Source organism: Bubalus kerabau, chromosome 7 (genome assembly GCF_029407905.1).
Source record: "Bubalus kerabau isolate K-KA32 ecotype Philippines breed swamp buffalo chromosome 7, PCC_UOA_SB_1v2, whole genome shotgun sequence".
In the NCBI taxonomy this organism is placed as follows: Eukaryota; Metazoa; Chordata; class Mammalia; order Artiodactyla; family Bovidae; genus Bubalus; species Bubalus kerabau.
In genome coordinates, this window is record NC_073630.1 from 15,660,509 (window position 1) to 15,676,881 (window position 16,373).

At 42.9% G+C, this 16,373-nt stretch overlaps 1 protein-coding gene across 1 annotated transcript; it reads left to right on the forward strand.

Moving 5' to 3' along the window:
• The first annotated feature begins 13,504 nt into the window (after positions 1-13,504).
• ATOH1 (atonal bHLH transcription factor 1) lies at positions 13,505-15,283 on the forward strand. The gene has a single exon (XM_055587664.1). The coding sequence runs from the start codon at positions 14,208-14,210 to the stop codon at positions 15,264-15,266; it is 1,059 nt and encodes a 352-aa protein (XP_055443639.1). The 5' UTR covers positions 13,505-14,207; the 3' UTR covers positions 15,267-15,283.
• Positions 15,284-16,373: the final 1,090 nt, after the last annotated feature.

Sequence of the window (16,373 nt, forward strand, 5' to 3'; positions counted from 1 at the left end):
CCAATGATTAATTCCCTGAAGGAAAGGATAAAATGAGCATGTATAACAAAGAAAACTGACCTAGTTGAGAAGGTTTACAGGAAGAAGTACAAAGCTTTTGCTAAAGTAAGAACAATGAGAAGAAGTTTGGGGGATAGAGATGGGGAAGATAGAACACATCAGGCAGAGAGACCAGCTAGCATCCTTCATTGCTTCATAGAAAGCAAAGTTCATCTGAGAACTAAAAGCCAATGTGACTGATGTAATGAAGACAGGTCCAAGGAACTGGAGCTCTGAAAACAAAGGTAAGAAAGGTGGAAGGAGAGTCCTAGAGGTGGATACAAACCACCTATGCAGAGTCTTAACTGCCACACTAAGGGAATTTATCTTCAACCTAAGAGACTCCAGAAGCCGCTGCAGATTTTAGCAAGAGTCAAGTAATGCATTTGTGTGCCTTGTTGCTTTGTTGCACACATAGAGAGTGCTCAGTACATACGCACTGAATAAATTCCAGAAAGTTGTCTTCCCCACAAAGTATCCCAGAGAACTGTTACTATGTTTTCCTAAATTAAACTGCTTATCAGAATCGTAACTCAGAAACTTCCCTGTAAAGAGGCTTTCTGAAATTTATATTCAAATGGTGCCAAGAGTGTCATTATTACCACCTTATCATGTGCATAATGCATCCAGGGATACTGCCTTTAAAACAGATAAAAAAAATTGTCTCAGTAACAGTCATACTGATGAAAATATTTTGGAAGCATCCATGAAAGTAAATGAAATGTTCATTACTATTTACTTCTCTACTGGGGGGAAGCTCAATTTGGAAGGAAAAGAGGTGATACAAGAGCCTTAGAAACATCGAGATGCCCTGACTTGCCTGCACGCCAATAGCACAGTAGGTTGTGTCTCCTGTTTCAACCCTGCCTTTACAGATGCCTGGTGCCTCCAACAACTTCACATCTGGGGACTAGGGCAGGAATCCATCTTCTCCTTGGCTTTCCCTGCAGACTAAGTTATAGGCTTCCTCAGTTCTGCTCAATCAATGATCACTTGTCCATCTATTTCCAGTTGACATCTTTCATTTGTTATTGTCTCTTTAGCCATTCTCTTTGTTCCGTGCGTTTATATATTTTGTGTCCTTTTTCTGTTATATTAATGATGTTTGAGGGAGGTATCTGTGTGTTCAATCTGAAACAGTTAACTGGAACTTTCTTATTGTTCTAACTTGCATTTCCTGGTTGAATATGTTTTTCATCTTTATGGATCATTTTTACTACTCCTTCATGAACTACCTGCTCTTATCTTTTGGCTGTTTTTCTATCAGGAACTAGACATTTTCTTATCAAGTTTAGTAATTCCTTTTTATATTATGTCTATTAACTCACTGTGTGTAAAACTTGTTGCAAATACTTTTTCCAATTTATCATTTACTTTTAACTTCTATGATTTTTTGTATGTGAAAAATGTTCCTTCAGTTTTTATGTACTATTGTTTGTGGAACTCTTTTATTATTAAAATTATTGTTAATTTAACATTTTAAATTATTTCATATATTATTGAATCTTCCAGTGATTTTATGCATAGAATGCTTACTTAGCCTGATGTCAGTAAAACACTTACTTACATCACTTTCTAGATATGTTTATAATTTCCCATTTTTATATTTAACTTTTAATTCATCCGCAATTTATCCTGTCACATAGGACAAGGGGAGATTTAAGGAATTAATTGAGAAATATAGTACATATACATAAAACATAGACATAGATTATTAATAATTTAACAAATCATTTAAAAACAAACACTCATCCTACCGCAATGTGAATTCTTGTCTAAAGATCTAACTTTTGGGAGAATCAAAACTAAAATAATTCATATTGGAAATGGTCTAGGAAGCATAACCTCAGATGGGTTTCTGGAACTGGATCACTCCCTGGCCAGATAGCAGCCAAGGGTGTATTGTCAGCGATAAGTGGGTTGCGGTGACCCCTGGCATGCTGTAGGGTCACTATTGCTAACAGTCTCATCTGTGATGAACTGGAACCAGATGCAGGAAGAAGAGGAGACACTGAGCTTGTGCAATATCTCTACCATTTGAGAGATATGGCAACAGTGATTGCAGTAAAAGACTGCAGATATGTCAGGTGAAGTACCACAGATACACCACTGAAAGAAAACGGGGGGCTCAAGTTAATCAGCCATCACCTCAGGACACAATGCAAAATCCAGAAAACTCTGATATCCACATTTAATGCCGGTACAGGCTGAGAATTAGACCTTATTGTAAGAGTAGCCGAATTGCAGAGTATTGTTACTACACAGCCCTGGCAAGCTGACTAATGCTAAACTTGAGGCCCTGAGAGAGAAGCAAGAAACTGAGGATGAAAAGCAGACGTATGGAACCCTTTATGTTCTGCTGAACCATCTAGCTCTCCTCAAGTGATCCACTTTATTTCACTCAAGAACAGTCACCTCCCCTTGCCTGAGGACCATTCAGAGACCTCACATGAGTAAGATGACTCACCAGATACTTGCCTTCATCAAAATTGGCTCCACCTTTCTTATAGTTTGTAGGCATAAAGCTAGGGTCAAGTCTCAGCATGGCCCACTTGGGGAAGTACTGTTCTTATTTTGGAAGCCAAGGACTACACCAGAGGTTCTGCAATACTGAGGGGAATTTCCATAACTCAGGATTTTACATCCTAGAGGTCCAAATATTATGCTGAGATGGATTTCTTAAACTTGGAAGAAACATTGACCTACAGTAAATAAGGTGGAAATGCTAGAACAGCTTCATCACAGTTTGAGGAAAGGGAGGAAAGTCTTATAAAAGAGGGATACACTTGAATGGATTTAAGGCTTAAGACCAGAGAATTCATTAGCTACTATGTTTCTCAGGGAAGCCAAAGAAGAAACTCTCTTCACTAAATCAAAAATGAATGTGTTGACAACACAGTTCACAGGGGGATAAGTAAGGCTACAATATTTATTGAGACTGTGAAATCTGGTTTAAGGCAGGTCTTTCCATGCTGGGACAGGGGTGGAGGTTGACTAGGGTTAGGGAAGGGTCATGATGTAATAATTTAGAGTAAACAAAGAAAAATGAGAGTTTGAGGTGAGGAGCTCAGTCTAGGGTGCACACTGCCAGCTGATGCTTCCTATTGAAGCTATGAGGCTATGAAGCTGGTGGGTCCTGCAGGAAGCTCCTGGAATAAGCAATACAGTCAATTTGTTTGTTTTAAACAAAAAGGAAGTGCTAATGTGGGGATAGTATCATTGTTAAGAAATGCAGTGAATCTGTCCTTTTCTAGCTAGGATATACACTCAGGAAATCTGCCATGGAATAAGCTCATCGGGGTGGACAAAAAGAGAGGATTCCAGGAGAGCAGAGGCCAGGTGATGTCACTTACCTGTCAATGTCCAGGTGGGTATAATTCCTGCACCAGGAAGTTAAGCCAGAATGAAAATTGGAGACCCTGACCCCCAGAGGTCTTGGCCATAGCTGACAGACCACAGTGTTTCCAGGGACACAATAGATGGATGGTGCACTAGGATGATCTGGAGAAGGCAATGGCACCCCACTCCAGTACTCTTGCCTGAAAAATCCCATGGATGGAGGAGCCTGGTAGTCTTCAGTCCATGGGGTCACTGAGTCGGACATGACTGAATGACTTCACTTTCACTTTTCACTTTCATGCATTGGAGAAGGAAATGGCAACCCACTCCAGTGTTCTTGCCTGGAGAATCCCAGGGATGGGGGAGCCTGGTGGGCTGCCGTCTATGGGGTCGCACAGAGTCAGACACGACTGACGTGACTTAGTAGCAGCAGCAACATCAGCGCTAGGATGATTAGTGGTCCCTCCCAAGGTGCCCACATCCTAATTTCCAGGAACCTGTGAATATATTACCTCACCTGGCAAAAGGGACTTGCAATGTGATGGAACTAAGAATCTCAGGATGGGGAGATTATGCTGGAGTATCTGGGTATGCCCAGATTAATAACAATGTTCTTTGAGGTGAAGGAGGCAGGAGTCAGACTCAAATAAGGGGATGTGACAACAGGCACAGAGGTCAGAGAGGAAGAGGTTTAAAGATGCTATAATGCCAGCTCTGAAGGCCAACTGAAAGGCTCTGAAAGTACACTCCCTCCTAGATAGTAAATGAGAAAAATACCACACACTGGATGGGAACTTGGAGATTGAGTATCACTCTCAGAGGTGTACGCCACCAGATGGAAGAGCAGAGGTCTCCACCATGTCCCTATCTCATCGGTCACTCTGACGCCCGCAAAAATCAGATGAATCACAGTAGATGATAATAGACTACTGTGAACCTAACTGAGGGGGAGCCCCATCTCAGCCGCCTGGCAACTGTTGCACTCATCATGCAGCTATTGATCCGGAGGATTTAGCAGGAAGGGTGATAAGCAGCAGTTCACACTCACCTAGAATGAATAATAGTGCATTCGTTTGTTTTTTTTGTTTTTTTTGTTTTTTACTAAGTAAGTGGCTTTATTTATTTTTTTAAATATAAACTTATTTATTTTAATTGGAGGCTAATTACATTACAATATTGTATTGGTTTTGCCATACATCAACATGAATCCACCACAGGTATATACATGTTCCCCATCCTGAACCCCCCTCTCACCTCCCTCCCTGTACCATCCCTCTGGGTCATCCCAGTGCACCAGCCCCAAGCATCCTGTATCATGCATTGAACCTGGACTGGCGATTCATTTCATATATGATATTGTACATGTTTCAATGCCATTCTCCCAAATCATCCCACCCTCTCCCTCTCCCACAGAGTCCAAAAGACTCTTCTATACATCTGTGTCTCTTTTGCTGTCTCGCATACGGGGTTATTGTTACCATCTTTCTAAATTCCATATATATGTGTTAGTATACTGTATTGGTGTTTTTCTTTCTGGCTTACTTGACTCTGTATAATAGGCTCCAGTTTCATCCACCTCATTAGAACTGATTCAAATGTATTCTTTTTAATGGCTGAGTAATACTCCATTGTGTATATGTACCACTGCTTTCTTATCCATTCATCTGCTGATGGACATCTAGGTTGCTTCCATGTCCTGGCTATTATAAACAGCACTGCGATGAACATTGGGGTACACGTGTCTCTTTCAATTCTGGTTTCCTCAGTGTGTATGCCCAGTAGTGGGATTGCTGGGTCATAAGGCAGTTCTATTTCCAGTTTTTTAAGGAATCTCCACACTGTAGGGTCATGTTAACATTCTCATGATAAAAGGACTTGGTTTGCCTGGAACTTCTGCAGAAACTCATGGTGGTCTGTTCTACTGATGACATCACTTTAACTGGAGCAGGAAGTAGCTTTAAAAGAAATACCCTTGTGAGGTACATTACAAAGACCCAAGATCCTGCCAGAGTGGTGACGTTTTAGAATTTCAGAACTATGTGACATACTATTAATAAGACACTCCCAAAGGAACAGGCATAATGCCTGGTAGTCCTTTTTTGATTTTGGAGAAAGCACATGTCATACAACTCTGACTTATTTATCAGTTGACAACTGACTCAGAAGCAAGTAGTTCTGAGCAGAGCTTACAGCAGATCTAAGTTGTGGAATAAACCTCCTTGTCTATGACATCATGTGATTCAGCAGATTCTATGGTGCTGGAGCTATTTGTGGAACATAAGGTTGCATGTAGGGTCTTTTGTAAGCCCCAGTAGAAGAGTCACAGCACAGACTTCTAAGGTGTTGGAACAAGATTATGCCATCTGAAGCACAGAACTAGCCACCATTCCAAACAGATCTTGGATGCTACTGGCCTCTAGCAGAGACTGAACTCTTAATGAAGGAATATTAAGTGCTGTGCAACCGAGGCTGTTCACTTTGATCTGGATATCTCATTAATTACAAGTTCGACAGGGGGAGAGGGGAGGGAAAAATATCCATCCATCATATCATGGAAATAGTAATTCTGGATCAGACCCAATAAGTTCAAGAGAGCATAAGTAAGTTTCATGAACAGGTGTCCCAGACTCTTTTATTACTCCATTTCATCAATGTCTCACCTCTAATGAGGTAACAGAAAAGGAACAGCTAACAAAGAAGGAAGAACTGAGGCCTGGTTCGTGGATAGGGTGACTCATTATGTCTGCAAGCCAAAAACAGGCTGCTGTTGCAATAAGACAGTGCTGAGAGGAAGTCCTGTGCGTTTCACTTTCAGTGAAGAAAAAATGGCCTGAGATGTGTGCGTGCTCAGTCGAGTCCAGTTCTTTGCAACACCATTGACTATAGACCTCCAGGCTCCTCTGCCCTTGGGATTTTCCAGGCAAGAATATTGAAATGGATTGCCATTTCCTTCTCTAGGTGATCTTCCCAACCTAGGGATTGAACATGCATCTCCTACGTGGCAGGAGGATTCTTTTCCACCAAGCCACCTGAGAAGCCCTCTTAAAAGATACTGAAGCTTGCATTTTTCTCCCTTGAATCATTTCCTCTGAATGAGCAAGGTGCTCATATGCCACAGGACACTCAAACAGCCTTATGATCCACATGGCAAGAAACTTGGGCTTACTGCCAACAGCCAGCACTGACTCTGCAGCCTTGTGAAGGGACCATCTAGAAAGTGGCCCTTGCAGTCCTAGTCAAGCCTTCAGATACTAAAACTTGAGCTGATATTTTCAGTAAAACCTCTTGAGAAATCTTGAGCCAGAACCACCCAACTCAGCAGCTCCAGAATCTCTTACCCACAGAAAGTGTGATGTAGTAAATGTGTGTTGTTTAAACCACTAAGCTGAGGCTGGGGGCGGATTTATTATGGAGCAATAGATAACTGATACAGATACTATAAAATTGTGAAGGAGTTTACAGTTTCTGGTGGTCAATGAAACTTAAGCAAACCTAGGAACTGTAACAAATGTAACTGCGAACAGCTCTAACAAGCCTTTAGTGTAATAGTAGACCCTAAGTCACCTTGCTTTCATCTCCTTGCTGAAAGATGAATGGTAATCCCAGAGGTGAGAAGAGAAGAATTCTTAGAGGAGGAAGCATTTAGTCTAGACTTTGAAACTTAGCTTACCTTCTAGTAAGTAGGACTAGATAATAGGTGTCTGGATTAGCATGTTTGTGGTGACAGGAATTACAAGTTCTGAGAACTATAAACTAGTTGAATAGAGTACAGGAAATCTTCTAGAAAAATAATTCTCAAAGTGGGACAACCCTTGGGGTGCTTATTTTAAATACAAGTCCTGGGTTCCTTTCAAAAAGGTGATTTGGTTGATTTAGTAGGGGCCCAGGAATCTACCTTTTTAATGAATATCCCAAGTGATTTTTATGTACATAAATACGAGATCCTTGAAATAAATATGAGAAGCTGTGTAAAAGGAATAATGAAATCTCAGTCTAGAAACATAGGTTAGGACCAGATAACTGAGAATTAAAAGCTGGACTCTGTGGTTGATATATGATAGACAGTGAGATGCCACTGAACTTCTAATAGAATTTTATTATGAAAATTTTCATGTTCAAATAATGGTCTACTGAATTATTATATCACCCATATTAGTGATTATCAAGATTTTTGTACATGTGCTTCATTATTCCTTTTTTATACTGTTGATCTTGTTCATAAAGTACTTCAAAGCAAATCATAGGCATGTTATTTTACATATATATATATATATATATATATATGTGACTCTGAAGGTATGCACAACTTTTTAGATACCACATTGCCTTTATCATACTTAGAAAAAATTAACAATAACTCACTGGTATCACATAATACTGCATTTATATTCATATTTCATCAAGTGTCTTTAAAATGATCCTTTTACTATTGAATCTGAATCCAAACAAGGTCCACACATTGCTTTTGGTGCTATATCTTGAGACTGTCTTAATCAAGAACAGTCCTCACCTCTCTCTTTTCTTCATGTCACCGACTTGGGGAAACTGAACATTTGTTCTATAGAATGTTACACGAAGTGGGTTTGTTGTCTCTTTGCATTTTTCGTGGTGTCCTTTAAACTTAATATGGTGTGCTATGCTGTGCTAAGTTACTTCAGTTGTGTCTAATTCTTTCTGACCCTATGGACTATAGCCCCCCAGGCTCCTCCTATCCATGGGATTCTCCAGGCAAGAACACTGGAGTGAGTTGGCAGGCCCTTCTCCAGGGGATCTTCCTGACCCAGGGGTTGAACCAGTGTATCCTGTGGATCCTGCATTGCAAATGGACTCTTCACCACTGAGCCACTGCAGAAGCCCAATATGATATTCCCCATATTTTAAACTCAGATTCACTTCTTTTTTTTTTTTTTTTTAAGGATGCTTCATAGAAGTCTGAGCACTTCATCAGTTCAGTACAGTTAGTCGCTCAGTCATGTCTAACTCTTTCTGACCCCATGGACTGTAGCACACCAGGCCTCCCTGTCCATCACCAACTTCTGGAGCCTGCTAAAACTCATGTCCATTGAGTCGATGATGTCATCCAACCATCTCATTGTCTGTTATCCCCTTCTCCTCCAGCCCAAAATTTTTCCCAGTATCAGGCTCTTTTCCAATGAGTCAGTTCTTCTCATCAGGTTGCCAAATTACTGGAATTTCAGCTTCAGCATCAGTCCTTGCAAATAATATTCAGGACTGATGTCTTTTAGGATGGACTGGTTGGATCTCCTTGCAGTCCAAGGGACTCTCAAAAGTCTTCTCCAACACCACAGTTCAAAAGCATCAATTCTTCAGCACTCAGCTTTCTTTATAATCCGACTCTCACATCCATACATGACTACTGGAAAAACCATAGCTTTGACTAGATGGACCTTTGTTGGCAAAGTAATGTCTCTGCTTTCTAATATGCTATCTAGGTTGGTCATAACTTTTCTTCCAAAGAGCAAGTATCTTTTAATTTCATGGCTGCAGTACCCATCTCCAGTGATTTTGGAGCCCCCCAAAATAAAGTCTGTCACTATTTCCATTGTTTCCCCATCTATTTGCCATGAAGTGATGGGACCAGATGCCATGATTTTAGTTTTCTGAATGTTGAATTTTAAGCCAACTTTTTCACTCTTCTCTTTCACTTTCATCAAGAGGATCTTTAGTTCTTCTTTGTCATCTGCATATCTGAGGTTATTGATATTTCTCCCGGCAATCTTGATTCCAGCTTGTGCTTCATCCAGCCCAGAGCTTCTCATATAAGTTAATGTACTCATATAAGATGTACTCTGCATATAAGTTAAATAAGCAAGGTGACAATATACAGCCTTGGTGTACTCCTTTCCTGATTTGGAACCAGTCTGTTGTTCCATGTCCAGTTCTAACTGTTGCTTCCTGACCTGCATACAGATTTCTCAGGAGGCAGATCAGGTGGTCTGGTATTCCCATCTCTTGAAGAACTTCCCATAGTTTGTTGTGATCCACACAGTCAAAGGCTTTGGTATAGTCAATAAAGCAGAAGTAGATGTTTTTCTGGAATTCTCTTGCTTTTTTGATGATCCAGTGGATGTTAGCAATTTGGTCTCTGGTTCCTCTGCCTTTCTAAAACCAGCCTGAACATCTGGAAGTTCATAGTTCATGTACAGTTGAAGCCTGGCTTGGAGAATTTTGAGCATTACTTTACTAGTGTGTGAGATGAGTGCAATTATGCAGTAGTTTGAACATTCTTTGGCATTGCCTTTCTTTGGGATTGGAATGAAAACTGACTTTTTCCAGTCCTGTGGCCATGGCTGAGTTTTCCAAATTTGCTGGCATATTGAGTGCAGCACTTCCACAGCATCATCTTTTAGGATTTGAAATAGCTCAACTGGAATTCCTTCACCTCCACTAGCTTTGTTTGTAATGATGCTTCCTAAGGCCCACTTGACTTCGCATTCTGGGATATCTGGCTCTAGGTCAGTGATCACACCATCGTGATTATCTTGGTCGTGAAGATCTTTTTTGTATAGTTCTGTGTATTCTTGCCACCTCTTCTTAATATCTTCTTCTGTTAGATCCATACCATTTCTGTCCTTTATTGTGCCCATCTTTGCATGAAATGTTGCCTTGGTATCTCTAATTTTCTTGAAGAGATCTCTAGTCTTTCCCATTCTATTGTTTTCCTCTATTTCTTTGCACTGATCACTGAGCAAGGCTTTCTTATCTCTCCTTTCTATTCTTTGGAACTCTGCATTCAAATGGGTATATCTTTCCTTTTATCCTTTGTATTTCACTTCTCTTCTTTTCACAGCTATTTGTAAGGCCTCCTCAGACAGCCATTTTGCCTTTTTGCATTACTTTTCCTTGGGAATGGTCTTGATCCCTGCCTCCTATACAATGTCATGAACCTCCTTCCATAGTTGTTCAGGCACCCTGTCTATCAGATCTCATCCCTTGAATCTATTTGTCACTTCCACTGTATAATCATAAGGGATTTGATTTAGGTCATACATGAATAGTCTAGTGGTTTTCCCTACTTTCTTCAATTTCAGTCTGAATTTGGCAATAAGGAGTTCATGATCTGAGCCACAGTCAGCTCCCAGTCTTGTCTTTGCTGACTGTATAGAGCTTGTCCATCTTTAGCTGCAAAGAATATAATCAATTATATTAATTATATGAGTACTTCATAATACATGAAAAATCAGGAAGCACATAATATCATGTGCTACTCTGAAAGATGCTATGATTGATGAATGGGTTCCAATGGTGACAGACTGATACATCCATTGTCAAATTCCCCCAAAAAACCTTGATCTAATTGTTTCATTCATTGCTATCGATTACTTAAATAAAAATTTTCATTAGGGGTTGTGAAATGATGAATTTTCTAAGTCGTTTATTTCTTCTATCCTTATTAGATGGAATTAGTTTGAAAAGAAATTTTCCTCGTGAACTAAGGCAATACCATCTGATTGCTCTGAAATGCCATTCACATAGGAATGATGGGATATGCTTAATTCTTCCTCATAATTGCTATAAACAATAGTGAAAACAATACTTCTGGGGGCTAGGGGAATTCCTTTGGTTGGTTGCTTGATTTTTCTTTTTTTTCTTATGTTTGTAACCTGATCACAACACTGCCTAGGAGAATTTGCAAAGATTTAAAATTTTTACTTTAAATAACCTGTAGAAGAATACATTTCAAGTTAATATTCAATTTGGGGCACATCTTGAGAAATATTTTTTGACTTTTATGAATTGAATAGTCATTAAAACTTGAGAATTCATAAACCCATTGAATACATACTCTACTGTGGCTGGGCAGAACAACATTTAACTTAAAGTTTCAGCAATAACTACAGGCCCCAGCACTCGTATAATGCTTGGCTAGACATGAATTGGTAACTCTAGACATGCAAAGAACAAATTAAATATGCCTATTTGGTGTGTTTACTTTTTATTCAGGAGAATGTCAAACTTATAGAAAAGTTGAAAGCATAATGCAAAGAACCTTTTTAACTAAACTATTTGAGAATAAGCTGAATATTTTAGTGAGTAGTCCCTGAAAAGGAGAACGTTCTCTTCTCTTATATAACCACAATAAAGCCATCAAAATCAGGAAATTAACATTGCTACCATCCCTGGAATTAGTTCATTTTTCCAAGAACCCTGGTCTGTTTAGTGGGCAATTTATTTGGAAAGTAAAATTTGATAGCTAGATATGGTCATTGCTGATCCCAAGCCCTAAGAATGAAAAGAACTAGGGAATATATATATATATATGAATGCACATACACTCCACATTTATATCTATTCTATTCCAGTATCATCTATTTATACATATTGAAAATCATAAATTTATAGCAAAATCTCCAATTCAAATTCAACACTACAGCTTTGTCCATTTCCATATTTGTAATTCCCTTCTCTGACAGCGAGAAACCTTACTCCTACTTTTCTCAAATGCTTACTTTTTTTTATTAGTCCTTCTGTATTTAGCTAATCAGGCTTCCCAGTTGGCTCCCTGGCAAAGAACCCACCTGCCAGTGCAGGAGCTGAAGGAGACTTGGGTTTGATCCCTGGGTGGGGAAGATCCCCTGGCGGAGGAAATGGCAACCCACTCCAGTATTCTTGCCTGGAGAATCCAATGGACAGAGGAGCCTGGTGGGCTACAGTCCATGGGGATGCAAAGAGTTGGACACGACTGAGCAGGCACACATATTTAACTAATCCAGCTGTCCAGCACAGAAAAGCCCTTCTCTTTCTGCTTAAACTGCCATATGCAATACTCAGCTGCTTCTGCCACTCACTATCCAGCCCCTACAGACACTTACATTAGGTAGTGTTTGACATCCCAAGACTGAAAGCCTCTGCAGAGGTACCCAGTTCATGAAACTCAGGCTCCAATCCCATGCCCTGGGCCTCATGCTCCCACCTCCAACTCAGATGTCTAGCTTCCTCTGCCTCCCTGATGGAAAAAAAGCTACAGAAGATAGATGATAGATCAATCGATCTGTCTATCCATCCATCACTCAAAACTAAATCTAGCCTAGTCCAGATTCTTTTGTCCAGGGAGTTCTAAATGGCAGGTTAGATCAAGTCCCTGTGAATACTAGCCAGAACAACTTTCAGTCATTTCTCGGCACTTGCAAAACCATGTTCCAAGGGCCATTCTCTGCCGGCATTTCTATTCAGCATCTTTTCCAGAGGACGAAACTCCTTTACGGAGGACAGCCACCGCTAAAGTGGAAAACAGCACTAGTCCGAGCTGGCTGCGTCCCACTCGCTTGAGGAAGGTAAGGTGCAGAAGAGAGTGGAGGAGGGTTGGGCGCCAGCATGGGCACGCCCGGGCCCGGGGCGTTTCTGATTGGCTTTTTGGCATGATTACCCGAGGCCCCAGCTGCAGGCGCGGAGGGAGGGTGATACTCACCTGGGAGACAGCCTCCGAACTTCGCCCAGGACCTCCCGGGTTTCAGCGCTCCGCCAGGCGGCGGCTGCGGCTGGGGTTGGGCGTTGGGGAGAGCACACCCTAACTGATCTGGGGTGCAGTGACTTAGGCTGTGGTTTCTAGGTGTTTGCCAGAGAAGCCTCGCGCCGTATTAAACTTGGGGCTCCTGAGTCAGGTCAGATCACTCCGGGTTTCTTTACCGTGAGGGTGTTCCGAATTGCCCGGAACGCAAGAGCCGGTTCTTTCGCCACTCCCCTCCCCTTGCTCCGCATTTAGTATGAAGTCCTACTGTGGGTGTTCAAACGACACAATATCCCTTCCCTAAAACTACTCTGATTTCTGCAGATTATCATCCTATCTGGCCTCAGGGTGCTGGGAAAGGAGAACGGAGAGGATTTGGGGTGGGGGTGGGGATTTGGAGTTTGGTACATTCTATAACTGTACCAGAGCTTTACTTTCCATTAAGAAAGAGACTACATAATGTCCATCTGGAGCGAGAGGTGAAAAATGAAAAACATATTCGGAGACAATATTTTTTTTTTAATTCCAACATTGATTTTAAATGGTGGATGTCATTTAGCAATTACGTATCTATGAATACATAATGAAATATTTATACATAGATACATGTATGTATTACATGCATAGATATGCATGTAATACATATGCTATATTCTATATGAGAGACTTTAAACGTGTGGGCACAAACGGTGAGAACTGCGATCCCAGCGTGAAGAAGCAAAGGGCAAACGACTTCTCTCCTTTACGCGAGAGCCCTCCTCGCCCCAGGCGCGTCTAGCCTCGGCCGGGGACTTTCACCCGCCCGGTGGCTGCGCACTTCTGACCCGAGTCTGCTCGGGCTCCAGCCAAGAGTCCGCTCCGCAACCGCTCACGCACCCCAGCCCCTGGCGGGGTGACACAACACTGGAGTCAAATTACAACCCTCAATTAACATATGAATCTACGAACTTAACAGAGAAGGGGGGAAAAAAAAAAACCTGGAGCCGCCGCCCAAGCGCTCCACTAGCAGGAACTTTTCTCCCGGTGTAAAACTCTTTGATTGGCTGTTCGCACGCGCCTGCCCGCGCCCTCCATTGGCTGAGCTGACACGCGACAGGCGCGAGGAGGGGGCTGGGAGAGGAGCCGGGGGAGACACACTGGCGCGTGCCGCTTTTTAAAGGGGCGCAGCGCCTTCAGCAACCAGAGAAGCTTCGTTGCACGCGACCTGGTGTGTGATCTCCGAGTGGGTGGGGGAGGGTCGAGGAGGAGGAAAAAAAAAAAAAAACTAAGACATTGCAGTAGAGACCCGGGAAGGGGTTTTTGGTTGAGCTTGTTTGTCAGTGCCTCCTCCGACCCTGAGCCTCCGAGCCTCTGCAGTGCAATGTCCCGCCTGCTGCATGCAGAAGAGTGGGCTGAGGTGAAGGAGTTGGGGGACCACCATCGCCATCCCCAGCCGCACCACCTCCCGCAGCCGCCGCCACCCCAGCCTCCTGCGACCCTGCAGGCAAGAGAGCATCCGGTCTACCCGGCCGAGCTGTCCCTCCTGGACAGCACCGACCCACGCGCCTGGCTGGCTCCCACTTTGCAGGGCATCTGCACGGCACGCGCCGCCCAGTACTTGCTCCATTCCCCAGAGCTGGGTGCCTCCGAGGCCGCCGCGCCCCGGGACGAGGCGGACGCCCGAGGGGAGCTGGTGAGAAGGAGCAGCGGCAGTGGCAGCAGCAAGAGCCCGGGACCGGTGAAAGTACGGGAACAACTGTGCAAGCTGAAAGGCGGGGTGGTGGTAGACGAGCTGGGCTGCAGCCGCCAGCGCGCCCCTTCCAGCAAACAGGTGAACGGCGTGCAGAAGCAAAGGCGGCTGGCGGCCAACGCCAGGGAGCGACGCAGGATGCACGGGCTGAATCACGCCTTCGACCAGCTTCGCAACGTTATCCCGTCCTTCAACAACGACAAGAAGCTGTCCAAGTACGAGACCCTGCAGATGGCCCAGATCTACATCAACGCCTTGTCCGAGCTGCTTCAAACCCCCAGCAGCGGAGACCAGCCGCCGCCGCCACCAGCATCTTGCAAGAGCGACCACCACCACCTTCGCGCCGCGGCCCCCTACGAAGCAGGCGCGGGCACCGCGACCGCAGCGGGGACGTCGCCAGCCTCGGGAGGGGCTCAGCGACCGACCCCTCCCGGCAGCTGCCGGACTCGCTTTTCGGCCCCGGCCTCCGCCGGCGGTTACTCTGTGCAGCTGGAAGCTCTGCACTTCTCGACTTTCGAGGACAGCGCCCTGACAGCGATGATGGCGCAAAAGAACTTGTCGCCTTCGCTGCCTGGGGGCATCCTGCAGCCAGTGCAGGAGGAAAGTAGCAAAACTTCCCCCCGATCCCACAGAAGCGACGGGGAGTTTTCCCCCCATTCGCATTACAGTGACTCGGATGAGGCAAGTTAGGAAGGTGTCCAAAACCCGGAAAACTGAGACAGAAACAAAATCACCCTTTTCCAGTGCGCGGAGAGCCCCGCGGTAAAAGATCCCCGCACCCTTTTAATTTTTGCTAAGTGATGGTCGTTGTTTAGCAACGACTTGGCTTCAGATGGCAGCTACATTTGATGGTTTGCAAAAGCCGCAGCTATCTCAAACTTCCTATCGTCCATGTTGTTCGGTGAATGCTTGCTGTTAAAAGTTGTGTTCTGTTCTCCCACATTCTGCTCCTCCTGTAGATAGATAAGGTTTAATTATATGTACTCATACCTAGCAACATTATTCTAGTTCTCTGCTGCCAATACGCTGCTAAAACATCGAATCTACTTCTTTGTCGCTGGTTTGTGTTTAATTTATTTTATGCCCTGGGCATCCATCCTTGTGTGTTGCGCGCACTCGCGTGTGGCAGAGTGAGTATTCCGAAGTTGTCTCCCGAAATTCATTGTGAAACGCAAAGTTAATGCTTCCAAGGTGAATAAGTTTTGACTATGGAATTGTTGGAAAACAATGGACTTTGAGGTTTATATATTGCATAAGCATACCCAGTATATATATCGGACCGCGAGAACGTTGGCGTCTTTTCGGAAACTTGGCGCACGCACTTTATCAGCCCCACTACTGCGGCTCTGGGACAAACTAAACTGCCAATTGCAGACCAGTTTTGTTTTTGTTGTTTTTTGTTTTTTTAAATACGGCCACTTATGATCCTTATGCTCTTTACAAATGTTTGTTTTTAAAAAATAAATAAATAACCTACATACAGTAGTGTCAAAAGCATTTGGTCCATTTTATTTTGCTTTAATATCAGAAGACATATTTATTATTGAGTGTTTGCTACCATTTCTACTTACCTTGATTCATTTTTTTACTTTTTTCTACTCGAGATCATTTTATTTTAATTTAGCAAAGCCAACTGCCATTGTTTTATGTATTCCTTTTGCAAAATGATAAAAATAAATGTGAAAATAACTTTTACTTGTCAGTTGCTTATTTCATTCTAATATAAGCATAAAAACAGTTTAAAATGACCTTGAATGTTTGAACTGTCTTCTATTAAATGCAAGTTTATGTGAACCA